A 27500-nucleotide genomic window follows, 5' to 3' on the forward strand; every position below is an offset into this window, starting at 1 on the left:
TCAGTAGCAGCTCTGTTTCTTGTGGTTGCCTTGGTGACTGATGCTGTGGTTGAGGACTGGAACTGAGTGGTGTTGATGATGTCACAGGTGTTATCTTTTGTCTGAAGGAGCCAACGGAAAACGACCACACATCAGCACAAATAAGCATGCAAAGGGACACACACACACATGCACACATACACATGTGTGCACACTCACACCTGTGAACACACATCAAATCAAATTTATTTATATAGCGCTTTTTACAACAGATGTTGTCACAAAGCAGCTTCACAAATGTCTGCGTCCAAGCCCCCAGTGAGCAAGCCAAGGCCAACAGTGGCAAGGAAAAACTCCCTAGAGCGTGAGGAAGAAAGTTTGAGAGGAACCGAGACTCAGAGGGGGGGCCCATCCTCCTCTGGCTGACAACGGTCACACATGCATGCACATGCACAAACATGCACCCCCCCCCCCCCACACACACACACACAGGCACACAGACTCACACATGTGCACATGCACACACACACACACACACACACACACACACACACACACACACACACACACACGTGTGCGTATGGACACACACAGGGACACTCCAGCCAATAGAAGGGTTTGCAGGTCCTTTCTTTCCATGAACCAAATGATGACATGCACCATTTGGACCTAGTAAGAAGCCAGGTGCATTCCCATATGCACACACACACACAAACACACACACACACACACGCACACACCTCGTCTAGGCAGCTGTTATCTACCCAGTCCTGCCGATGGCGGTCAAAGCCACTGGAACATCTGAAATAAGACAGATAATTAGCATCACTAATGAGGAAGCCGTTAACAAGACAATAAAGCAACTCCACTTTTCCACATTGCCTAATTACTTATGGAGTAAAATGAGTGTTGGATTCTACTCAGACAGGCACAATAACCCGTCAGTTAGAAATCAGACATAGAAAGAGAGTAACAGCGACATGTGCACAATACAACCAAATAAGATCTATCTATCTATCTATCTATCTGTCTGTCTGTCTGTCTGTCTGTCTGTCTGTCTGTCTGTCTGTCTGTCTGTCTGTCTGTCTGTCTGTCTGTCTGTCTGTCTGTCTGTCTTTCTATCTATCTATCTATCTATCTATCTATCTATCTATCTATCTATCTATCTATCTATCTATCTATCGAGGGAGAAAGACAGAGAGAGAATGTAATCACTCTGGTTTGAGACAACAAATGCTATTAAGTATTGAAGTCCATTTTTTTTTTTTGCCTTTTCTACATGTTCTGTTGACTTCTCGCAGAATTAACCAAAACCTGACAGGTTCTTCAAAAACAATGAAATATTAGTATAACCGTGTAACTGTGTAGTCTTGAACTCAAAGCAGTGCGGAATGCGCCGTAACATTGTGGAAAGCTCCGGAATGCAGCCCTGCTCCCTGCTTCAGGTTCAGTGTGGGACTGTGTCCAGATTTCAACAAAGAACAGAAGGTACTGAATGACAAGTATGCACTGCATACATCAGGGAGAATGACAACAGGAATGTAGAACTCTGAGAACATCTCTCTGCTTCTCTCGCTCTACCGCTACTCTTTCTCTCGGTGTCAGGATACTGGTGAGAACGTTAGGCATTCCTACTTTTCCTGTGTCCCTGCTTTGTTGCTTCTAGTTCCCCACAAATACCTCACGTCTTCTAATTAGCCTCCCCTCTCTGAAACATGCTCTCTCTCTCTCTCTCTCCTCTCTCTCTCTCTCTCTCTCTCTCTCTCTCTCTCCCTCTCTCTCTCTCTCTCTCTCTCTCTCCCTCATGTTCTCGGAGGGCTGAAAGGAAATGCAACCTCTCGCTCTGACACACTACGGGAGCTTCGCTAACTTCGTTACGAGGATGGGCGTGTTACGAGGGTGTGTGTGTCGCGAGGGTTTGACTGCATGCGGGTATGCAGGCACTGAAGTCAGCTTGCTTTTGTACTGATAACAAGCCTTACACTGGCCCACAGGGTTGTTTGAAATGTTAGCCAGCAATCATGCTGATATTTTTATATTTTTTAGTTCATTTTGTCAGTGGTACAATAGCCCAGTCTTACTGCCTGTAGCTACCACTTGGTATGCCTAATCAATTCTGTTTACATATGCGGGAAAAACACACAAACAACGGTCAAATCAAAAAGAGGCTTATTCTGGCTGGCTGGTGTTCTCAGCTGAGAGCACACAAATCCAAATCTGGCATCAACTGGCAAACTCCCACCAGAATTTTCAGTCTTCAAAGATGCCTGTCTCCACCCCGCTCAGCTGTGCAGCTAAATACCTAAATGTGATTGGATTGTGCTGTGTCATTTGCATAGTAATGCGTGCAAATGTACGGGCCTTGTTTGCACTCAGTAGCAGTGGGAGCTAAATTTTTAATAAATTTTTTGGGCATATTTTTTTATTTATGTCATTTTCATTTGCCTGTGGTTGAACAGTCCATTAAAATGATTATAATACCTTTCTTATACCTGTCACATTTCCACTCAGAACTACACCACCAATATTTGACGGTAATGACAGCTTGGTCAGCACGCAGGACTACAGCGAGAGGGACCGAGGCGCATCTCGCGTGTGACATGGTGCTGAATCAGCACTCCACTGCCTGCCTTGATTAAACGTCAGCACCAGAAGGTCTGGTTGCCATTCTGACAGGCCTGCACACAAAGGCTCTGTGTGTGTGTGTGTGTGTGTGTGTGTGTGTGTGTGTGTGTGTGTGTGTGTGTGTGTCTGAGAGAGAAGACACAAAGTGTGAAGGAGGAATTAGTATTATTAGGTAAAGTTTTTACAGGCAAACTTGACCCAGAAACTTGGCGTACAACATCATTACACACAAACATGGACCTCTATATCCACAAACACACACACACACACACACACACACACACACACACACACACACACACACACAAAAAAAATCACAGTTGAATTTCTGGCACTGCTTTCAATTTCACCAAGTGTCCTCAACCTCAACCTAACCTCCACCTAAATAAAAGTGGCCTTGCATTCTTAAGTGCTCCAACCACATATCTCCTCAGCAGAGCACAGGCCAGCAGCAAGAGCGGTCATCTCATGGCCTGGAGCACTCAGTACAACGTCTGTATTTTATCAACACACAGCTCAGGCTGAGGTGGGTTTCTACTTTTACGGAGGTGAGGTTACTGTTACTGAGGTAGAATTATGCTGTTACTGAGGTGAGTTTACACTGTTACTGGGGTGAGTTTACACTGTTACTGAGGTGGAATTATGCTGTTACTGAGGTGAGTTTACAAAGTTACTGGGGTGAGTTTACACTGTTACTGAGGTGGAATTATGCTGTTACTGAGGTGAGTTTAAACTGTTACTGAGGTGAGTTTACACTGTTACTGAGGTAGAATTACGCTGTTACTGAGGTGAGTTTACACTGTTACTGAGATAGAATTACGCTGTTATTGAGGTGAGTTTACACTGTTACTGAGGTAGAATTATGCTGTTACTGAGGTGAGTTTACACTGTTACTGAGGTGAGTTTACACTGTTACTGAGGTAGAATTACGCTGTTACTGAGGTGAGTTTACACTGTTACTGAGGTGGAATTATGCTGTTACTGAGGTGAGTTTACACTGTTACTGAGGTGAGTTTACACTGTTACTGAGGTAGAATCACGCTGTTACTGAGGTGAGTTTACACTGTTACTGAGATAGAATTACGCTGTTACTGAGGTGAGTTTACACTGTTACTGAGGTAGAATTATGCTGTTACTGAGGTGAGTTTACACTGTTACTGAGGTGAGTTTACACTGTTACTGAGGTAGAATTATGCTGTTACTGAGGTGAGTTTACACTGTTACTGAGGTAGAATTATGCTGTTGCTGAGGTGAGTTTACACTGTTACTGAGATAGAATTACGCTGTTACTGAGGTGAGTTTACACTGTTACTGGGATGGGTTTACACTTTTAGTGGGTGTGGAACAAATTCTGCAGTACAAACCTGTTACTGCAATCTAATTACTTTCCCTGTTACAAAGTACTGCAACACGTTACAGTTTAATTTCTTGCAATCATACTACAGTTACTTAATTAGAATCTTGTAATCTTGTTTTGAATCCACAATGAAATAGTCTTCCTCAAATTTGGAAATTTAGAAATTGGGAGCTTCTGGTAACTAGTACTTTAGCCCTTTGCTTTTATATTTTCACTGTTCAAAGTTGTTCCGGCTCCTCACACACAACGAGGACTGCAATGTTTATTAGTATCTCTTGCAGCCCGCTGTAACAGCAGATGATTTTACTACTTTAATCCAAGCCCATGTCCGTCAGAGTAAAGGGGATTGTAATTACTGCAGTGGTGTTTAAGTGCTTGTGACTTTCCACACACCGTGATCTCTTATCCAGCGCAGAGGCCAAATTTTGGAGATGCAGTGTGGGTTAGGGCAAAGTTACAGGCTCCTCAGCAAAAAAAAAACCGCGTCTAAAAGTAAAGAGATTCCAACGGACTAAAAGCAAGAAGGGGAGACAGGAAGAAGGCAGGAGACAGCTAGAGAGGTGAAGAGAGAGAGAGGTCGTCTCGAGGGACTTCTCGGGAGATTGTCCGAGGCCTCAGGACCTGCATGTAAATAAACTCCTTCCATTTTAAAAGCAAATGAGTTGTGTGCATGACTGTCCACACGGTCCATTCTTTCACTGGCTCTCTCTCCGACTCCACCTCTCTGCCAGGGCACATGTCAGCCAAGCGGGCTGCTGATTTCTGCTTTTCGTCTTCATTTGCCTCTTATGTGGGTTACTGGGGCCGTTTGAACTTGAACGCAGGTACGGGTATTAAGTTTGCCATGGCAACCACGCCTGATTATGAAAACTCAACTTTTGGCTTCGTTAAGCAGGAGCGCATGTTAGTTTAATTTTAGTTGGAATTACAGTAGAGGTTTGAGTGTGATCCTATAGAATAAAAGACTAGTAGCAACAGTGCTCTATATGAATTAATGGATTCAATGAATTATTTCCATGACAGTACGTTATTACAGTCAGAACTGTCTCTGCTCTGATACACTGGTGACAGTGAAAAAATCTCCCTATCGATCAAATATCAGATTTAAAAAACAATTTGGATTGACGCAGAGAACGAAAAGACAGACTTAATAAAAGAATGAATAAAAACACGTGAAAGGATTGGACAGAATTGACAAAACCCTTTTCTCATAAAAAGGGTTTTCACAGTGCTACTGCCACACCACCACCCCCAACTCTTTCCATGGCTATCACTCAGTATCCTAAAGGAAACGCTTCTTATACGCTCAGGGGTCTCGCTCACAGCATGAGCGCCAGTCTGTGTGTGTGTTGTGAGAGACGGCGGACAGACAAAGAGGGTGTATAGGCGAGAGAGATGTATGAAAGCTAGGTAAAGGAGAGGAGATATGAGGAGATTAGAGGAGGGCCAGTGGGGGGAGAAAATAGGAGAAAATAGGAGGCCCTTCGCAAAGAAAGCAACAGAGCATGAATGAGCAAGTTCAGAATAAATGTGTGAAATAACAGGAGAGAAGACAGAGAAAGACAAAGGGAGAGAGAGAGAGAGAGAGAGAGAAAAACCAGGGTGAGATGGATGGAGATGGAGCCACAGATCCGATTACACAAGAAGAACCTTTCAGTCAGTGCTCCCTTGGTAGTGACCCACCCTGCGGCCTGGGAAGAGTGATGGGTTGAGTGGAAATGTCCCAGGCGAGGCAGAGGAGGGGGTTGGACAGACGGCGTGACAGTGTCAGCCGCGATCCCAAAGACACGAGAAAGTGCTCAAGGCAGATTAAAGCCAGTGAGCAGAAAGGCCCTGTCCTTCCCCACACTGGTTCAGTAATGTCCTCGGGCGGCTCCCTCGGGGACAAGGTGATGGACCGGACCGTACTCACCTGTTAAGTCGGTGACACCAGCTACAGTTGAAGTTGATCTCTGTAGCGATGCAAGCAGAACAGCTCCTGAACTGGAGACAGGCTGGGTTGGGGCGGAGGAGGCGAGTTGGAGGCAGGGAGACAGAGATGGATGCAGCAGCAGGCACACAGGATGTAACAATCAAAAAGGAAGAACTTCACCAGAATTGCAATATAGCCAATTCACAGCCCATGAAAGTCTAGCAGACAGACTGCAGACTACAGTGTGTGAATCTGTGGATTGTTCATCTGTGCAGATGTGCTGGCTTGTTTTTGCAGAGTAGTGTGTGTGTGTGTGTGAGAGAGAGAGAGACTTCTTGAATGCTTTGTATGTTAGTATATGTGAGAGATAGATAGATAGATAGAGAGAGAGAGAGAGAGAGAGAGAGAGAGAGAGAGAGAGAGAGAGAGAGAGAGAGAGAGAGAGAGAGAAAGAAAGTGATTATTATCTTACTAGGCAGTGGCGTCATCTCCACAGCTGTGTTGTTTGTGATCCTGGTTTTGAGCAACTCCACGCGATGATACTCATAAATGGTTTTCCTCCGGACGTCTGAAGCCACGCACACACGCACACGCGCACGCATGCACGCACACACACAGAGACACGCACACGCGCACGCACGCACGCACACACAGAGACACGCACACGCGCACGCGCGCACGCACACACACAGAGACACGCACACGCGCACGCACGCACGCACACAGAGACACGCACACGCGCACGCACGCACGCACACACACAGAGACACGCACACACGGGCACGCACACCACAAATTCCATGAGTATAATTAAGATCAGATACTGACAGAAAATGTAACTGACAGAGAGAGTTACTTTTGTTTTTCCGCCTGCTCATGTCTCTCAGCAGCGCACCCCCACGGTCTTGCACGCATGTCATTTGTGACGTCTCCTGCGCAAACCATCCAACACGTTCAACACTAGTTGTTGAATTAGCTCGAGTAGTGGTCTGGAGAAATCGATGACTTTATACAGTAAAGAAACCAGTAACAAATAGTTTGAGTGTGTGTTTGTGTGAGTGTGTCAGACAGCTGTATTCTCTAATTTCTCAAACCGCCGTCCTCACACAGGTTAAATGATTTAATGACTGCCCAAACCACCTGGAATCGAGTGTGCTCACATGGTATCAAGGCTGTGTTTTAGGCTGTGCGTGTCTGTGTGTGTGTGTGCGAGAACAGCAATCAGACTGCCCACGCAGCATCCATTTTCTGGGTCCAGTAAAGCCAAACTTCCTGTTACTTTACACTCACATTAAGCCACGGTTCCACCCCTGGTGATAAGCTTTCCAATGTTACCTGTGTTTGTGGTAACACTGTATACAGCCACACTTTTGGTAACAGGACGTGGATGCAGTGGTCCATGCAGATAGACGATGATCCTGAAAGACACCTTTTAATCCTCAAACTGAGAACACCTGGCCCAAGTTTGGAATTATGCAGATGGATGTGGGGGGTGTGTGTGGGTTCTGGTATAGGTGGATGTGTGTATGTAGGTGGATGTGGGTGTGTGTGTGGGTTCTAGTGCAGGTAGATGTGGGTCTATGTGTAGGTGGATGTGGGTTGGTGGTGATGTAGGTGGATGTGGGTGTTTGTGTGGGTTCTGCTGAAGGCAGATGTGGGTGGGTGGTTTGTAGGTGGTGTGGGTAGGTGTGTGGGTTCTGATGTAGGTGGATGTGCTACTGTGATAGCTTTAGGGCAGGAAATTGTGGTCGGTTCAGGCTGCAGATGTGCACTGGGTTAAAAGGCTTTTCCTGTAGCTAATTACCTGGTCAGTCTGTGAAGCGTAACCTGGCTTCTCTCCAGAATGCTGGCATTCTGATTGTGCGTGTGCACGCGTGTGTGTGCGCCTAATCCTGATGCTGTTAGGTGTTTTAGCAGTTTCCAAAGTCTAATTGGGAACAGCAAACAGCAGTTCTGATGCATTGCAAGTCTTTCTCTCTCCAACAGCCCAAAGTTCTCTCTTTCTCTCTCACTCTCTTTTCTGTTATTGTCACAAACCAGGAGACAGAGTGAAGTCAAAAGATGCAAATGCTTCCCTTTCCAGACTGACAACACACCCGTATGCATGCACACGTGGTATCACCGCCTACCACTTCCGTGAATATCGAACTTCAACTCATGCTATTCTGACAGCGGTCACAGCACAGCGCCTCTTCTTCACCTTACTCAGGCACGGTTAAAATCAGCGCGGCTCACCTCCTGCTGGGCTAGAAGTTACCTTACCATACAGCTGAGGGCGCTAGAGAGACTTTAACGTCTCGCACCCCTTCAGTGGCGACCGTCTGTCAAAAAAGACAGAAGAAGAAAAAGCCCTTTCGGGTAGCTTCATAAGATCAGTACCTCTATGAGGTATGGTAGCATTCTTAAAATTAATAATATTGTAATGTGAATTGATCAAAAGTATTTCATTAGGGTTGGTTATGGCACAGCAGTTAGTGCCACAAACAGCCCTTTTAGTACTGCAGTGATGCCTAAAAAGAGCTGTGTTTGATCAATTGCGCATTCCTGACCCATTCCTGCTGGATGTGCCTGGAATTGTTGTGGCTCTCTGTTCTCCAGAGATGCAAATTGCGCAAGCATTAAAGCAAATAACATTTTGGACTGCTCACATGTATTAAGATGGGCAGTGCACTCTAGAGCCATGGCAAAGTTTCCCAAATGCCAGCACCCTCGTGACCCAACATCTGAAACGTCTGTGGGCTAACAGTGCTCACTTTACCACGGCTAAGGGTCAGACACACACTCGTGTTAAGTAAGCAATAATAACAGCAATAACCCGGCAGGGCGGAGTGTCTGGACTCCTGAAAACCATGTCTGAGCGTACGGTCCGTCTGGGTAATTACAAAAACTTGAGGAATGAAATGTCTTTGGCAATGCTGGTGCAGTCACAAGGGCTGTGAGCTGGTTATCCGACCCGGAGCCAACTGGGTGGAGAAGTTGCGAGTTGGACTTCAGCTCACAAAGGAGAAGATCGCAACTGAGCACATTCTGATGAACCATGAAGCTAACTTCAGTCAGAAGCAGGGATGTTACAATAGGACTGTTACAGGAATGTTACGTTAGGACTTGCGGCAAGAGCGCACTGTGCAGCTCGTATTCGGAGCTCATTTGAGCCCGTGTGCACTGCTAAAATATGCTGACAACTCAGTGCCTATTGTTTTGGAAGATAAAATGGTCTGCTTTGGTGTAGGGTTTTAAAAATGAAGGGACCATGTGCAGCCTAAAACATTCTGTCTTTTCAGAAATATATATTTTTTAAAATCAGTCCACTGAAATAACTCCACAGAGACAGTCTTTCAGCCCAGTGCTTTCAACAGTGAGAAGTCTGCAGTGAGAAGTCGAGTTTCACATGACGAACTGCGGAATTGCTTTCTGTTAGAAACACAAAGAAACCATGACTCCCTCTGTAATGTGTTGAAAAAGTCATGCATGGGTGACTTGTATTATTATCAAGTGTACATGACAATAATTAGTCTACATCTACTCAGTGTCTAAAAAAACTCATAATGAGTGTTCAAACATCTTCGTCTTATTTCTCTCGAGCCCTTATCTGGGAAACGATGTTTTAATCCTCTGATAAAAGCAATCTCCCGTGGCCCTGCAGTTGTGCTTTGCTCCACAGACGCAGGCAGTCAGGGGCCTTGGAAAAGCGTCAGACTTACTAGGAATCTGCTGGATTCTGTGAACGACCACGAAGGCGTCAGACAGCCCCACTTTCACGGGGTGGTTGATGGAGCTGATCTTGGCAATCTGGATAGGAACCTGAGGCAGGAACATAACCAGTAAACACTCTGAATCTTGGAGCCCACAGACTATAATAATACATTATTCAGTTTAGGGCTATGTACTGGTGGCTTTGATCGTGGAAGCTGAAGCCTAACAGTGCTCTTTCACCTTTACCAGGCACTAGGCCACTTCCTGCCCTAAACTAACTACAGAAGGCTGGATACAACATATTTTATTAATCTACACCATTAATCTACACCCCAAATTTATGGTGAACGTGTTTCAGATTTTTGGAATAAATTATTTACCCTCCCTTAAAAGACACTTTAGACATCCTGGCCGTGCTAAAGTTCTGAATTTACTGCTACTAAATGTATTCTGAATTTAATAGCAAAAATAGCAAGATAGCAGAAATGTTTTTCCTTTTTCTCCTTCGGGTCAAAAGTGTTTCAGCCAGTGTTTTCACGATGGCTAATAGACGTCTAGCACCCCTGCATGGTGAGGGCTTCCAAAACCACTGGGCAGACTGACAACATAGTGGAGCCATGGACTGATGCAGACACATTTGCAGTAACCTTTTTAATCAGGGAGAAATGAAATGACTACTCCGGCGTCATCTTATGGAGGCATCTTATGGAGGCATCTTATGGAGATCAGATGCTTTATTTTTATTAGCTCAGCAGCTAATACTGAGAGAAATGTGTAATTAGAGACCGAAGGAGAAGAAAGAGAGGAGAGAGAGAGAGAGAGAGGGAGGGAGGGAGGGAGAGAGAGAGAGAGAGAGAGAGAGAGAGAGGGAGAGAGAGGGAGAGAGAGAGAGAAAGAGAGAGAGAGAGGGAGAGAGGGAGAGAGAGGGAGAGAGGGAGGGAGGGAGAGAGAGAGAGGGAGAGAGAGAGAGAGGGAGAGGGAGAGAGAGGGAGAGAGAGAGAGAGAGGGAGGGAGGGAGAGAGAGAGAAGGCAATCAGAAAGGAAGCCAGGATGCCAGAAAAAGAGGGGAAAAGATATACAAGTAATACACAAACCGTCCTTTTAAAAGAAGACAGATGCTGTATTTGGTGAAATAGAAGAAGCATATTTAATAGACGAGAGAGCCAGAGAGAAGCCAAATGAAGACAAAACCCAGCACTTTAAACACAGAGGAACGAAAACAAGTGGCAGACCTCCTTGTAGGCGAAGACGATTCTGCCGTCTCTGTGCAGTGTGGCCTGGAAGGTGAAGCTACCCAGGCTGAATGAGTCCTGGAGGTGTACATGGTCCCACTGAACTACCAGAGCAGTGCCTTAAACAACAAATACACACACACACACACACACACACACACACACACACACACACACACACACACACACACACACACACACACACACACACACACACACACACACACACACACACACACACACACTGACCATAACCAGCTGCCCATTGAATATGAATTCACCTGGGCATGGATTATGACACTAGACGCATGGTGCAGAAGGACGCACCATGAAGGCCCGTTTGGGCCGGACGGCTGCTGTGAAGCGGATGGTTGCACGCTCTTATTGCCCACGGCCCTTTGCACCTGACCCTCAACGGGGCAGAAGCGAAGAGACGATGCAGGCCACCGAAGCAGTGAAAACCTGCCAGACGCATTTAGCCAGGACGCGGGCTTTATCGCAGTAGACGGCGCGCTATCATTCGTCCAATCCGCCTCTGTCCTCTCTGCCAGTGGTCTGGTTTTGATGCTCCTGTGCCCACAGGACATTTGTCTGTCTTCTGTAGTAATAACATTGGCTTCTGACACAGTCTTCAGCTGCTAAAGCTCGTATAGGACTGTCTGCCTGGCTCATTCTCACCTTTCACCTTTCACCCTAAACCACTGTTGTCTTCGGGATTGCCCATCGCTGCTCATTTTTGCTCTTCCTGTTGCTCACAGCAAACCCTTGTAACGGGTCTGCATATAAAATGACCTCTGGGAGAACCTGGTGAACTTGTGTCGTGCTCAAAGTCCAGCCGACCTGATGTACTTTGAGAGACAGCCATACTTTTTACAGGCAATTATAAATTGTAATCCATCACTTTCGCCACCCACCATTACACGCTGACTTCAGCTGACTGAAGTCCTTTACCATGTGCATGGTGTCAAATTTTATTGGCCTTTCACAATGCAGGTGTTAGTTAAATGCTTTTAATATATTCTGTAATGAACTCGTGAAGACTCTTTATGCAAATAAGTATGAAAACAGCACAAACTTATGCATATGCATAAACAAAAAAAAGCAGACATTGCCGATTTTTAAAAACGGGTCATCGTTTCGAAGAGGCACAACTGCACAGAGCACACACATTCCCAGCGGTCAGTTAACCTCTGAGTACGCAGAGCTGACCAAAACAGAACCTGGAGCCTGTAGACAACTATAGAGGTAATATTGTCATTATACCCTGTTGTTATAATGCCATTTTAGTGTAATGTCTAATCCACAGGTTGTAAGGTGACCGTCCCTGTGCACCGCGACCTTTCAACTTTTAAACCTCCAGGGGCCAGAAGCCTGTCCCTTCTCTAGCCTGACAAATAACCTAATTTGTACACCAATGGATGTATTATGTCACATGCGGTTATATCAATATCTGTTTTGGGTATACACAAAAGGTTTTAAATGTAATGTCTTAGAATTGGCCTTCAAAGAAGCAGAGATTTCAGAACCAGAGGCCCATGGCTCTTACCATTGTCAAAGTAAATGACTGTTGAATTGCGGGACAGACTGGGGTCAAAGTTCGCCATGAGTGGGGCGATGTACTGTGTGGCTGTCAGCATTCTGTGAACCACATCTCCTGTATAAATGAAGCCTGTAATGCAAACACACACAAACACACACACACAAATAAGATACTAAACATTTTGCTCAAATTTGATTAGATTAAGCAACCACAACAACAATAAAATTGTTCACTGCCATTTTAAGCTTCCCTATCCAGTCAAGTTGGTCCTCCCCCTCCCAGTCTGTCCCGGACTCTCTCCCGGGCGTCTCTAACTACTGCCGTTCCAGCAGACAAAGTCAAAGGGGTGATTGAAAGTGAAATCACTCCTGCAAATGGCCAGCCTGCCGTCTCTCAAACAAATGTAGCAAATGTGGAATGTCAAGGTCCTATCACTACAAGGACAGAGATATTTTTCTTCAATGCATCACCCTTGACTAGACAACAAGTATGTCTAATTACGTCTAGTGGAAGCTAAAAAATTAATTATCAAATGAATATATCACCCCATCTAGAATAACAACAATAATAATATATTATTAATAATAATAATAATAATAATAATAATAATAATATTGTACAGTGCCTTTTTAAAACTCGAGGGTTGACACAGAATGTCAACAAGAGGCCACAAATAATTAACAATAAGACTTGACTCAAAATGACACAACCATAGCCTGAGCAACTGTAACACAGTTCCTCGTACGGAAACCGGAAGTTAGAAAGGTGATGATATGTTCCAGCTGTTTAATTAGGGTTTGTGTGAATGTCAGCCGTGATCACCGCTGACACCTCTGGGAGAGAAGGAAAGGCTGTGGGAAAGATCCTGGCCACCTGCTCCTGCTATCATCTCTCCATCCTGACAGATGGAGGGTCAGCCTGGTCCCCCCGCGATTCACTTATTAACCGTGTAAACTCTCAGATCCCATTCCGGAAAATTACATTTAGCTCCACATGCACCCATATGAATGAATCAATGTTGGCTTGTACAGTATATATCCGCATGCTGAAAGACATAAGATACAGCCTATAAACAGAATCTTGAAATGTGCCTGCTTGCAGGAGATTCCTCACGAATGTTTCTTTCTATTTTTCTTTTCCTTCTTTTTTCCGCATATTTAGATGCCCGAGTTCAGAACCACCCGGCCCCACGTGGACCGTTTGACGCGTTCAGAATGCAACCTGAAGCAGGTCTGTGGGACTGGGCTGTGGCAGGCGTTTACAGGCGAGTGAGAGCGATTTGTGGATTTGTGGGAAGGATCGTTGGCCTTGCTGTTTTTGAGCAAATGTGACTTGAGGACTTGGGCAGTGATGTCAGCAATGCGCTGAAAAGTCCGGAAGAAAACAGAGGCAGCTGTAGTTGTGGGAGTCATGGCATGCTAATAGCTTACATTTGGACAGACAAACTGACTAGAATCATTTGATTTAGAGGCACCATATGCTGTTAAAGAATGAGGGAATTATATAGGAAGTGAAGCAACATGTAAATGTTTTCTGGGCAGTGCTGCGCCAACTTAGAAACATTTGAAACTTGATGTGCGCGCACACACACATACACACACACACACACACACACACACACACACACACACTGCAGTTTGTTAGGTGACTATGGCTTTCTATTTTAGTCAAAACATGTTTACTGACCTATTAGTCAGTAAACATTGCGGCATGTATGCTACTACTAAACACCATGCAATGTCCTCAATTAAAAGATGGAAATAAATACAGAAAAGGACACTAAGCAGAAAATTATAGTTTAATATGCATAGAATTTGTGTGTGTGTGTGAGAGTGTAGTAGCAGCCAAAATAGCTGCATTGGGCTAACTCAGAAGACACTGGCAGACTCAGGTATACTGTTTACTCTCCTCTGGATAACATACACACTCTCTCTCTCTCTCTCTCTCTCTCTCTCTCTCTCTCACACACACACACACACACACATATACACACACACACGCACGCATGCACATACATTCTGTATGAGTGGGCATTTGTCTTACTGCCTGCACCTGTATATTTTCGCCCACACACGCTTTTCTGCCTTCAAAACATTCTCCGGTGGAGCAGCAGAGCTGGACCCGAGAGACATCCATCGCTCCGGCTGTGCTTTGTCTTTTCCTGTAAAGCAGCGATAATGCTGCAGCCTCTCCGCCGTCCAAACGACGTCATGCGGTGCCTTTCCTGCTCAAGCTTGCTTCCAGGGGTTTAGGCTGATCTGAGAACAGCATCTCCATTCCATTCCCCCTTTTTGTTCACAGTTATCCTTACAGGTTAAAGAGTATGAGCTCCTGGGTAATGGGGTGGGGTGGGGGGTGATCAGGGTTAACAGAGAGGGCAAGTATAGGTGGAGGTGGTAGACATTGTTTTTCCATCTACCCCCGTTCCTCACTGCTTGCTTCAGAGCGGTTTTCCGCACCCCTCTCGGGCAGCGCAGGACCGTGTTATCGCAGTGCCGGCCTGCCTTTGGTTCCATCTGGTTCCGGTCCCCCCCCCCCATTTGCGCAAACAAACATGAGACGAGACAAAATGCAAAGCTCACTGGCGACAGCCGACGCATGCAAACATCGCCTGGGAATATGGTCTGGGATTTTAAAAAAACGTGAGGAAGGAACAGAATTGATAAAAGAATTATATTCATATAAGAGAACTTTAGGAACGAGTCACAGTGTAGAAACACGTGCGTGAACACACACACACACACACGCACACACACACACACACACATACACACACACACACACGTAAGGTGCTGGTCCCTCAGAGAGTTGGCTGGACCTAACTTAATAAAGAAACAGAGATCTTTAAACGCTACATGCAAATGAATTGACCTGTTAAATGCAGAGAAGCTGTGATTAAAATGTGGCTGATCTGACAGCTTCTTTCAATTGCTGACCTTGTGGTTTATTGATCATTCCTGGTTCAGTCATGTCATTAATTGTGACTTGAATGACAATGTACAATAACAAATAAGAAGGACTTTCCCTGCACACAGACTATCTATGGCTAGCTGGGCACAATATGTTGTTTTTCAGTTGTAATTACAAAATTACTGACACTGCAGAAGGGGAGCAACACACAAATGAGCCGTCAAACAAAATGACTTTTTTTGTGTGTGCGCGCCAAGCATCAAGACCATTCCCAGCTATTCCAGATGTGGGTTTTTGATGAGTCAATGTGTGATTGCATGCAGACCAGATGGGAGACCAGTCTTTAACCATCCTAACCAACCATCCAGTGTTTACTAAATGTTGCAAATCACAAAGCAATTGTAGTGCTATCATCACAGTGTTGGATTGTCAATGCCATGCAACCCCCAACACTAGGACAGAAGTTCACCTACAACAAACAGACAGAAAGACCAACACACACAAACACGACCAACTGAAATAAACACACAAAACCGTGTGTGTGTAACTGTGTGTGAGCCTGGCTTCCAGTAGGAAGTGCATACTTAGCTTGGTCATTACTTTATTATTCACCAAAGATCTGTAGGGAGAGAGTGAACGACCCTTATTATGAGGAATAAAACCTACATCCCCCTGACTCTGTAAGTGTGTGGGAGTGTGTTAATGTGTGGGCGTGTGTTGCTGCGTGAGAGAGCCATGCAACTGGGTATGTGTTCGTTGGTGAGTGTGGGTATGAGGAGGGGAGATATGTGTGTGTTCGTGCCTGCGACACTCAGATGTATAGCAGTAGATTCCTCTTTCTGTCTTTGCGTTGATTTTTTCATTTTTCATCCTTTTGAATTTATATATTGCACAAAATAAATATAATCATCATTTGTCATAGTTCCATAAAGGTAACACACACACACACACACACACACACACACTTCACAGTTTAAGGCCAATTCAGCGACCTGCCCGGCATCAATACACACATATGGCTCTAAACCACAAACTGAGCAATTTCTTTTAGCAAAACCTCAATTTCAAAAGCTGCCAGCCAGGTTTGACCACAGACACAACTGCAAAGCAACTGCACAGAATGTGATATTCTCACAGCTGTCAATTCTGTACAGTCCAATTCCCACGTCCCACTGCGAACAATCATATGCAGCCATGTGCTGCTGCAGGCATGACAGATATAAACACAATTGGAATAATAAATAAAAATGACAATTCAAAAGAAATTACAATCTAACAGACAAGCTAAGCTTAAGCTAAGCTTACAAAAACATGAATTAACAAACATTAATTAATGAACACTGAATCATTAATTAATGAACAGTGAAAGAGCTTTCAGACTGAGGGGACAACACAAGGTTTCCATGAGCCAGTATAATCAACAGGCCATAAATACATTAGCATAACTACATTAGCATAAATACATTAGCATGTATTTATCATTAGCATGTATTTATCCATTTGTATGTGTACTATCTAACATTTACCTATATTTAAACATGCCAAGGGTTTTCAGATTTGTTTCCACAGATGAACTAGAAGGCTATATTTTTAACCTAAATGGCCAAAAATATATGGACACATCTAAAAGTATATGATCCCCACATCTATATGAGCTTGTTGGACACCCTATTCCAAAATTATGGGCATTAATTAGGAGTTGCCCCGCTCTTTGCAACTCTAGCAGCCGCCACTGTTTTGGGAAGGCTTTCCACAAATGGGAATTTGTGCCCATTCAGTCAAAAGACCATTTGTGAACTCAGGCGCTGATGTTACACAGGAAGGCTTGACTCACAGTTAATGTTCCAATTCATCCCAAAGGTGTTTGGTGTTGCAGGGGTCAATGCTCCGGCCTCTGGAGTTCCTCTGTGGCAGTTGTCAAACCATGTATTCATGGATCTCACTTTCCTGTCCAGTCATGCTGGAACAGGAAATAGCCATCCCCAAACTGTTTCCACAAAGCTAGAAGCATATAATTGTCGAAAATCGAATTGTCTGTATGCAGTAACATTAACATTGCCTTTCACTGGTACTACAGAGACCTAGTCCTGGGATGAGAGCTCAGTGGTTAAGGTACTGGACTTGTAATCAGAAGGTTGCTGGTTGGACCCCTGACCAAGACCCTTAACCCTCAAATTGTGTCAAGATTTAAGTTGCTTTGGATAAAAGTGTCCGCTAAATGCCATAAAATGTAGTCCTGAACCCTAAAAATAGTATTATCCCTCTTCAACCAGACTTTACATTTACCTTGGTAGTGTTCTCTTGGCATCTGCCAAACCCAGATTCACCCGGCAGAAGCAAACTATTGCTGGTGTGCTTTATACAACTCCAGCCAATGCTTTGCATTGTACATAGTGTTCTTAGGCATGTGTACCTCTGTTCAGCCCTTCATAAAGCTCCCAACACAGAGTTCTGGTGCTTGCTGCTTCCAGTAGCAGTGTGGATCTCTTTAAGGAGTGATGCAGCAGAGTACTGGAGATTTCAGCACTTGGTAGTCCTGTTCTGTGAGTTTGCATATGCTTTGATTTTACAATAAAAGCATGTCTAGTTGACCAGGACAGCTCAAGCAGGGCAGAAATGTCACTTTTCTCTACGGAGATCGCATGCGCTTGATTTTAAACACTGTTAGTCATGGGTGTGGCTGAAACACCTGAACCTGATCATTAGGAGGATGTGCACATACCTTTGGTCAGGTACCGTAGTGTCTATCTGTAACCCTATAGCAGTGAAGCCTAGAGAGCTTTCACATAGGTTTTAAAAGTGTGCCTGTGTAGCCTACTCTGAAGCCTGGTATTCTAAACACTATAGTACTTAATCAGTCAAACTCCCCAGTACAAACAGAAAGGAGACCCAGGCATAGACAAATACAAGAATATACCCAGGCATGTACTACTAACTATGTCAACACACTGAATTCTGTCAAAAAGGTCATTTGTGAGCAAACAACTTCCATGCTGATGAGAATGAATGCACAGTGACCAGCTGTATCAAATGACTTAGAGTAATCAATAACACCAGCAGCTCTTGTACAGCAATAGCAGGCAGAGGCAGAGGCAGAGGCATAGGCAGAGAGAGAGAGAGAGAAGTCAGAGGTGTTACGGAGGTGACCGGCTGCTGCAAACTCCAAGCACTCTGCAGTCAGCCCAACCTGATTCTGCCTGCCACTCGGCATCAGGGATGAAAAGCTGGAGAGCATCAGAGAAGACAGGAACGGAGATGACGTAAGGCAGATTTGTTTGTCAGGCGAGCTATTCAATAATGCATCTTTTTTCTGTCTGGCACAGAACACAGGATCCAGAAGTAGGACAACCCATAGGCCAGAAAAGGCTTAGCTTACTAAGTCATCCCACTGAAACAGATGAGCTCTGTCAAAGCAAATAACACCTTACGGCCCTATACAGTGCTCTACTGCCCTATACAGTGCTCTACTGCCCTATACAGTGCTCTACGGCCCTATACAGTGCTCTACTGCCCTATACAGTGCTCTATGGCCATATACAGTGCTCTATGGCCATATACAGTGCTCTACTGCCCTATACAGTGCTCTACGGCCCTATACAGTGCTCTACTGCCCTATACAGTGCTCTACGGCCATATACAGTGCTCTATTGCCCTATACAGTGCTCTACGGCCATATACAGTGCTCTACTGCCCTATACAGTGCTCTACGGCCATATACAGTGCTCTACGGCCCTATACAGTACTCTACTGCCCTATACAGTGCTCTATTGCCCTATACAGTGCTCCACGGCTCTATACAGTGCTCTACGGCCCTATACAGTGCTCTACTGCCCTATACAGTGCTCTACCTGCTTTCTGGTATTAACCTCAGTACTAGCTTCGTTTGGAAGTCCTCAAACACATCAACATACACTTGTATATACATATACATGTACAAATGCACAAAGATGTGTCTGTACCATACAGTGTGGTACACTTACCGCCTGTTGCTACGGTGATCTCCCGCAGAAAATGCCCATAGAAGGGGAAATCAAAAGACAGGTTGACTCGCTGTGTGAGACAGAACAGAAATAAAATATTATGGTAGTAAAGTTAAGATTGGTGTCATATTTTACTGAGACATTTAATCTAAGTAGAGCAAAGGAGAGCAATAGAGAGAGGAAGATTGAGAAAAGAAAAAAAAAGCAACTAATTGTAAACATAGCATAAGGGATCCTATGACCCAGAGGACTAATTCTAGACTAAATCTTTTTCCCCAGGGCAAATGTCACTTTCCCCGCAGTCCATGAGTAAAGGTGACTTTTATTCTGTAGCTAAGGTAAAAGCCTCTCTGCTGTGGTTTCCTTTCTTTGGCTAAAGATAATATGCTAAGCAAGCTCTGCAGATATAACAACACACTGCCATTATTGTACTGCAGTGGTCCAAAATCATTTCCCAGCACAGTGCAAGGGAACATGTTGATGCTGTGAGACATTTGGACATAGACCTTGGTATATTTTGGGACATTCTGATATTTTTTTTTAGATTTAGTGCACATATATCTCTGCCCAATACCACACAGTCAAGAGTGTAAACAGACTGCACAGAGTATTCTAAAACTGAATCAATATTCTACGTTTCAGTATTTGATGAGAAACCATGGTCACACACAAAGAGAAAAGTATGTTTAATTTAAAATTGATTAAACATTCTACAGTGTCAGTAATCTATACAAAAACTGTTACATGAAGGGAACAGTCAGTTGTGTGCTTGTGTGGTGCTTGTGTTTGTCTCTGGTTTTTCACTGGTGTGTGTATATTTTTGTGCATATCTGTTTGTATACTGGTGTGTGCTTACTGCTGCTTGTCGATGTGTGTTGGACAGAATTCCATGTATCTTCACTTTTTCCTTTTCCATTTGATCAATGTTTACCCATAGTTCTTTGCTCATGGGCTCATTAGGACCATAGGTCTTTGATGTGTAGTAGTTGTGATCCGTGTCTTCCTGAAGACAGAAAAAACACAGATAGTCAGATCGATGTATTGCCTAGATCACACACACCCACACACACAAACGTACACATGCTCATACACGCACGCACACACACACACACAAACATTTTATAAATGAACTTTATAGAGCAATGTTACACCATTACATCTTAAATTAAGGTCATTGAGGAAAAAAATACATAAACCTTTACTAATACAAACATTAATAAATCTTTTACTAATACATACATTAATACATAAACCCTTTACTAATACTTACATTAATAAACCCTTTACTAATAGATATATTAATATATAAACTATTTACTAATACATACATTAATAAACCCATTACTAATACATACATTAATAAACCCTTTACAAATACATATATTAATAAACCCACTACTAATACAGACATTAGTACATAACCCATTACTAATGGAAACATTAATACATAATCCTCTCAGAAACTTCTAGTAGGTAGTATTAATACTCCTTTATTGGTAATAACCTCAACAACATGCTTTCTACAGTTGCTGGTGTGTCCTGCACAACACTTCACAGAAATTTGCAGTTTTAGTTTATGTATATTCTCGGGCTGTCCTGCTTGAATGACCTGAAATCCCAACTGTATATATCACTATAGATTATTTCCTGCATGACAACAACCTCACACACACACACACACACACACACACACACACACACACACACACACACACACACACACACACACGCGCACACATTCCCTCATATGAACACAAATGCTGCTTTGCTGCATCCAGTCTGTCTCTGTCTGTTTGTCATTCGGGCCTGAGACCTTGACAGTGATTTCTCAAGGGCTTTCTGACTTTGCTGAATGACTCTTGCATTGATCAGCAGCTGCTATGTGGGCATCCCAGGCTGCACCTGGGTGTTTGGATTCTCCCGGAGCAGAGGGAGGCAGGCAGGATCGACTCGACCCAGTTTCTCCTCCCACATGTGGGTGCGATGGTGCGTGCGTGTGCGTGTGTGTGTTGGGGGTGGGCACTCTGAGGAAGACCTAACACAGATTGGATGCTGAGGGTGGAAATCTAAGGCCAGGAGAGAGGAGAGGTTGAAGGGACAGCGTGAGAGATGAGAAGAGAGCCTGAGCGAGCCGAGATGAGGGTACAGGTGAGGTGAGGACCGGAAGGGTACAGAATGTGGGGCAACATGTTCATCACTTTGTGCGTGCGCTATATGTGCATGTGTAGGCAGAGGTGTATGTTTTTACACATTCGAGCCTGTTAGTACACTATATCACTCACCAGTAATGTCCTGTATAAATTTCGTTTAGAGTCAATCTAACAAAACTGGTGACCAAATAATAGGAAAGCGGGCAGGACTTGGTGTGTGCGCTCAGCGCAAATACAAGATACATCTTCAGCCCAAACCATTTAAATGTTTCGGGGAGAAGAAAAAGGGAAAAAAATAGCAGCCTACATTTGAGCGCCACACAGTGGCAAACAGAACTGGATTCACAGTTGCTATTTGTAAATGAGAGACTGGCTGTGGCAGGCATATCGATATTGCAGTAGATGGCTAGTTGAATGTTTTCTGCCTTTTTTTTAATATCTCCCACTCTGCCTGGGCATTTTCTATCTGCTGTGTGTTTCTGGTGAGCAGAACTAGCTCACTAAGAGGAGGCTACAAAGACGAGGTTGAGGGCAAGGTGCAAGAAGCTGATTTTAGAGCGCGCGACAAACCCTCGGGCCTGCACAGCTATTCAATTTTAGTGTAAATTAATACACGTTCTGTGATAATGACTATACTATTACAATGTTGTACATCACAGTGCTGGTACCGTGGCAGGCACAACATGAGATACGCTTCCATCATTATGGCTCCATCGTTACGCTTCCATTGCTATGGTTTCATTGTTACACTTCCATCGTTCTGGTTCTGTCGTTACGCTTCCATTGTTATGGCTCCATCGTTACGCTTCCATTGCTATGGTTTCATTGTTACACTTCCATCGTTATGGTTCCATCGTTACACTTCCATTGTTATGGCTCCATCGTTACGCTTCCATTGCTATGGTTTCATTGTTACACTTCCATCATTATGGTTCCATCGTTACGCTTCCATTGTTATGGTTCCATCGTTACACTTCCATTGCTATGGTTTCATTGTTACACTTCCATCATTATGGTTCCATCGTTACGCTTCCATTGTTATGGTTCCATCGTTACACTTCCATTGCTATGGTTTCATTGTTACACTTCCATTGCTATGGTTCCATCATTACGCTTCCATTGCTTTGGTTTCATTGTTACACTTCCATTGTTATGGTTTCATTGTTACACTTCCATTGTTATGGTTTCATTGTTACGCTTCCATCGTTATGGTTCTGTCTTGCATCATAAGTAGGGATGTTCAAGTCAGACATGCAGTTGATGAAGTTTGCTATTATTGAATTAACTTTGGCATTAACGTTGCAATTATCTGAATTTCTGCATGGATCGTGACAAAAAGTGATATAATCATCATCTATGTCATTTAAGTCATAATAAAACAAAATCATAATACATAAAGTCTGATTTAAGAAAACAGTGTTGTCATATCTTTTAAAAGTGGTTTAAAAAATCTTTGAATGCAAACCCTATGTGAGCCTCTAGGAGAATGACTGCTTAAAAATAGAGTAAATGAGGTAAATAGGGTAATAGAGTGTTGTTCCAATCAGTTCATGTGTGGCTTTAACCTACACATCCATCTAAATGAACATACACATTTTGGTTACCTTCACTTCAACACAGAATGTTGTTGCCTCTTTAAGTGGCAAATTTGTTAATCTTCTTTATTTAAGCTTTGGTTTACACTGAGTAGGGACCCTCATTTTCAATGTACTGCAGAATAAGAGAAACATTTGAAAGACTAATTATAATGCTGTTTTTGAAAACCAAGACACGCTCCCAGCTGTGAAGCATGGTGGAGGGAGTATGAGGAAATGCTCTACTGCCTCAGGGCCTGGAATGCTGGATGTCAGGGTGTCTGAGTGCTCCAAAGTCAGAAAACGTCAAAATATAAAACTCCAAAGAGGTGAGGTAATGCAACATTACAACGATCCAACGGGGCAATGAATGAATGAATGAATAAATAAACAACAGAGTGGCTCAGAAAGGCTTTTTAAAGTCTTAACCTCAATCTCATAGACATATGTAAGGTGAACTGAATTAGTGCTTTCAAGTAAAATATGCCCAAAATATAAATTAACTGCTGTGAATGACTGACTAGCCACCAAAGCATGTTCCTCTAACTACCAATATAAGAGCTCACATACTTTTCACATGACCTTGACTATTTAAATAATTTGCTTAGTAATATGGCAATGTAAAAATGTGTTGAGTAAATGAAAGTTTTGTTTGTTAAATGTGTTATTTGTGCTGTTTTGTGTTATGTTGTAACAAAGAATGTGTTTTGTCAAATAAATACCAGGAGGCCTGCATGCTCAGGGGCCCCAAACTTTCCTCCCCAAACAGGGGCCAAACAGTAAAGTCTGAGCCAAGCTGAATAAAAAAAAAAAACCCAAACAAACAAAAAATTCTGCTAACAAATACAGGGGATATGCAGGATACAAATCATGTTAGAAGTGCCTTCCAGTTATTCATAGCTTAATAAATTAATTAAATTAAAAAAAACTTTTTTTTTGGAAGACTGCTTGACATTGGGAACATTTGCAATTTCAGTAAAATCCCTGAATCATGCCAGATTTGGCCTGCAGGCATGTCTTAAACGAAGACTGGATCACATTTTAGAGGCCAATTATGCAGCGGTCAAGCCCATTCTGGAGGGGTGACTTTGCCTCACAGATCTGAGGTGATCACTCGCACAGTCAAAGTTAACGTGTCGTATTTTAGGTGGTATACAAAGTTTTAATTGAAAAATCTTAAAGGTGACCAAAGAAAAACTCTACATCAATGGGGTTTGATGTACTGGAAGGCCAAGCTGTGATGGTTATGTTCCATGGCAGCTTACAGGCTGATGACCTCAAAGCAGGCATGGTGATGAGATTCTCGTTATGGCTCATCTATGGCTTGCTGGAGCAGAACGAGAAGCTCGATGCCATCATTCCACACCCTCACTTTTAATCCGGAGGCCGATGGCGTGATAAAATGAATGGAAGCAAAGGAAAGGAAAGCTGCTTTCTGAATGATCTTGTTTTAACGAGCGGATTGACTGTCAGATGAGAGGCTTGAAAAATATAACTGACATGGATGTGTGTGTCACATACGTTTAACATGAAGCAAGGTTCTTGCAAGGCTGTTGGTTTCAAGCATGCCTAATTGAAGGCACATGGGCCAATAAGTGCTGATGAATGTGGGAGTAGGCTGTGGGAGCAGAACGATGTCAACTCCCCGCTTAATGCACAACTCTCTGGCTGCTGTCCATGGTGATCTGCTTATTTTCCACCCAGAAAGACCTCATCTTGTATGACAAAATCCATAGACGATTCCAGTTACGTCGCCTTTTGAAGATATGTGGCTCTTGAGCAAGTGGTTGAGTATGCTGATGGACTGTACAGCATTTGCGTTTCAGCGTTTAACTGCCGTTCCTATTATTTAAGACGTTCTTAGCCTGTTCTTAGCCTCTCGCTTTCTCTGCTAGGCACTGATGCCACAGGTGCCGTGAGTGACACTTTAATGTACTGTCTTGCCTGGATCCTTCTGTTTGTCAGTCTAGACATATTATACTGTCTACACTGTAATATTATATTATGTTCGTTCAGGCTTAAGTCTTGACTAATGAGGACGTTACACCAGAAGTCAAGACAGCAAGTCCTGCAACATTTTCTCCACAGATTGAATCATCCTCTTACTGGTCAGCCATTAAAAAAATCTACTCGTGTGCATGCCTTCGGGACGTCTACTTTCAGAGTGCATTTCAAAGCTTTTCTGTGGCTACATTCCACCTCCGTTCCTCAGACAGCTCTCGGCAGACAGTGCGAGAGCCTAAAATCCGCCGGTACAAACCACGCTTTGTTGAAAAAAAGAATGGCTGGGGAGAAGCAAACAGGAGACAGAGAAGGAGGACTCACCGCAAGGGTACCGACAATCTATTAAAAAGCCCAACAGAAACAAAGACTGGCAAATTATCTCTGTCTCTCTTTTAATCTCTCATTTACTGCTTGCTTTTCTCCTCTTAAGGCAGAAGACAGAATCAAACCAGCCTGATGAGAAGAGGTTTGGAGGGATTCGGAGGTTTGTTATGTAATCTGGAACTCCTTGTTGACCAGCAGGTGGGCTCATTAGCACAAAGAGGGCCCCCTCTTCAAGGTGTGAGGGTGTGTACATGTGTGACTCAGCGTGTGTGTGTGTGTGTGTGTGTGTGTGTGTGTGTGTGTGTTTCAGTCAGGTCCATCTGAGATTAAAAGCATGTAAGCGCCAAGCTGTCTGTCTAACCAGGACAAAGGATGCAAGCAATAAAACCAGAAAAAGGGGAGTAAAATGAAAACAAAACATGTCTAAGCGTGATCAAACAGGCTACACACCACAGAACCACACTGTAGTGACAGACCATCCGAGAACGGCTGTCCAGATTCTCAAGACCTACTTTTGCAGAAAGAACAGGACAAACAAATGGCACCTTCACAAGTGTGCTAACCTCCAAGGCCAGAGGAAGGGTAGAGATAATATATTACTGCTACAGTCCATGCTATTGTGACTTTAAAGACTTTTAAGAGTATGTCTGTCTCTGTGTGTGTGTGTGTGTGCAGGAGGAGGACCTGGGAGAAGATCAAAATACTGCAAATAGGCACCTGACAGGTAACATCAGGTTAAGGCATATGGTGCTATGTAATATCTCATCTGGTAGTGCAAACAGACCACAGTACTAACACCACCAAGGGCTCGTTTCCCAGGTAGTACACATGCTGTCTACTGTTAAGTGTATGTAAGTTGCTCTGGTTATGATTGCCTGCCAAACGTTGTAAATGTAATAATAAACAACAACTAAAGATTCTAGAGATATTGTGTTTTTGTTGCATAATAAGTGGCCCCTCAGTGATGGAATCTGTTTAAGAGGCTCCTGTGAGCTCCTACAGGCTTTGTGCACTCTAATATTATGTGGGTTCATCTGTGTGGCCCAAATGACAACACACTGGGCATTCAAGGTCTGCTCCACAGCAGACACAACCTACAATCAGCCACAGTGGTATGAAAGTGTGGTAAAAAGATCAGACATGAAAGTTGCATGATTTGTGTCTGTGTGTGTGTGTTTTATGAGTGTCTGCAAGGAAGATCAGAAGACTCCCAAAGGTCCTTATTATGAACAACAAGGCCAAAGCCACAAGTCTGTTTTCACCTCGACATTCTGTCTGTGGTGTACACACACATACACACACACACACATACACACACTCACACACACACACCCACACACACATACATACGTCAAGTACAGGTTGATGCGTGTCTGCTCAAGCATACCATCTTCTGCTGAGACAAAATTGAAAACTATCTTTCTGTCTGTGGTGTACACACACACACACACACGCACAGTTATAGAGAGGGTCTGCTCGATTTACCCTCTGCTGAGCCAGAAAAGCTGCCTTCTGCCTGCAGACATCTGGTCACTGGCATTATTAGTATCAAGAAGAGGTTCCTAAATCTGCAGGGCTGTTTTGTTATTCTGAGACAATGGCTAATGGATTCTCCTCTGCTTCTTTTCTACCCTGTCTATATCCACTCGAATCTTCTCGTCCACCTTGATAAAAGCTCATTAAATATGTGTAAACCTTTCGGTGCTCTCATTCTCAGGCTTCTTCTCATTTCTTGCCTTGGCACAGCCTCTCTGCCTCTCTGCCTCGCAACTCCCACCTCCTGCTGCATCTGCTTCACCAGGCAATACACTCTTGAGCGCAACGCCATCCCACCCTGCCCCACAGCAGCCGGCCATGGCACTGCTGAGCTCGACCAGCCAGCGCTGGGTTTTTCTGCACACAGTGTGAAGCAGGGTGGGTGGATCCACCCTACAAGCACATAGTTTTGTACTCTGCTCTGTTTTGTGGCTCTCTAGGACTGGAGATTAATATAATCCTTGTTTTAGTCTATATAACTGCTTATCATGCGTTGTGAGTTTTTCTAAATAAAGGTGTCCAGTTAATATGTTGTAGCTATAAGGGAAGGAGCTGGCACAGTGGAGCGGCTGGGTGACTGGTTACCTCAATCTGGGAGCTGTTGTCTGCGTCTCCGTCAGGCAGTGCTGCCTCTGATTCTGCCTCTGAGCTCTCCTGACTTGCCTTGTTACTCGTCATGGGGCG

General features: G+C 43.9%; 1 protein-coding gene across 3 annotated transcripts in view; it reads right to left on the bottom strand.

The window, feature by feature from the left end:
* Positions 1 to 27500, bottom strand: part of plxdc2b (plexin domain containing 2b) — a 73211-nt gene that overhangs the window by 13605 nt on the left and 32106 nt on the right. For all 3 annotated transcript variants that reach the window (XM_035520031.2, XM_081695091.1, XM_081695092.1), the window contains exons 2-11: positions 27402 to 27500; positions 20085 to 20231; positions 19229 to 19298; positions 12345 to 12467; positions 10799 to 10917; positions 9575 to 9674; positions 6346 to 6441; positions 5874 to 5955; positions 720 to 780; positions 1 to 101 (exon numbers count right to left, since the gene is read on the bottom strand). The exon at positions 1 to 101 is cut by the window's left edge and continues 53 nt beyond it; the exon at positions 27402 to 27500 is cut by the window's right edge and continues 92 nt beyond it. In XM_035520031.2, coding sequence (XP_035375924.2) covers positions 1 to 101; positions 720 to 780; positions 5874 to 5955; positions 6346 to 6441; positions 9575 to 9674; positions 10799 to 10917; positions 12345 to 12467; positions 19229 to 19298; positions 20085 to 20231; positions 27402 to 27500 — 998 coding nt within the window. The remainder of the gene's footprint in view (positions 102 to 719; positions 781 to 5873; positions 5956 to 6345; positions 6442 to 9574; positions 9675 to 10798; positions 10918 to 12344; positions 12468 to 19228; positions 19299 to 20084; positions 20232 to 27401) is intronic.

Source organism: Electrophorus electricus, chromosome 13, assembly GCF_041902795.1.
Source record: "Electrophorus electricus isolate QZ-2024a chromosome 13, ASM4190279v1, whole genome shotgun sequence".
In the NCBI taxonomy this organism is placed as follows: Eukaryota; Metazoa; Chordata; class Actinopteri; order Gymnotiformes; family Gymnotidae; genus Electrophorus; species Electrophorus electricus.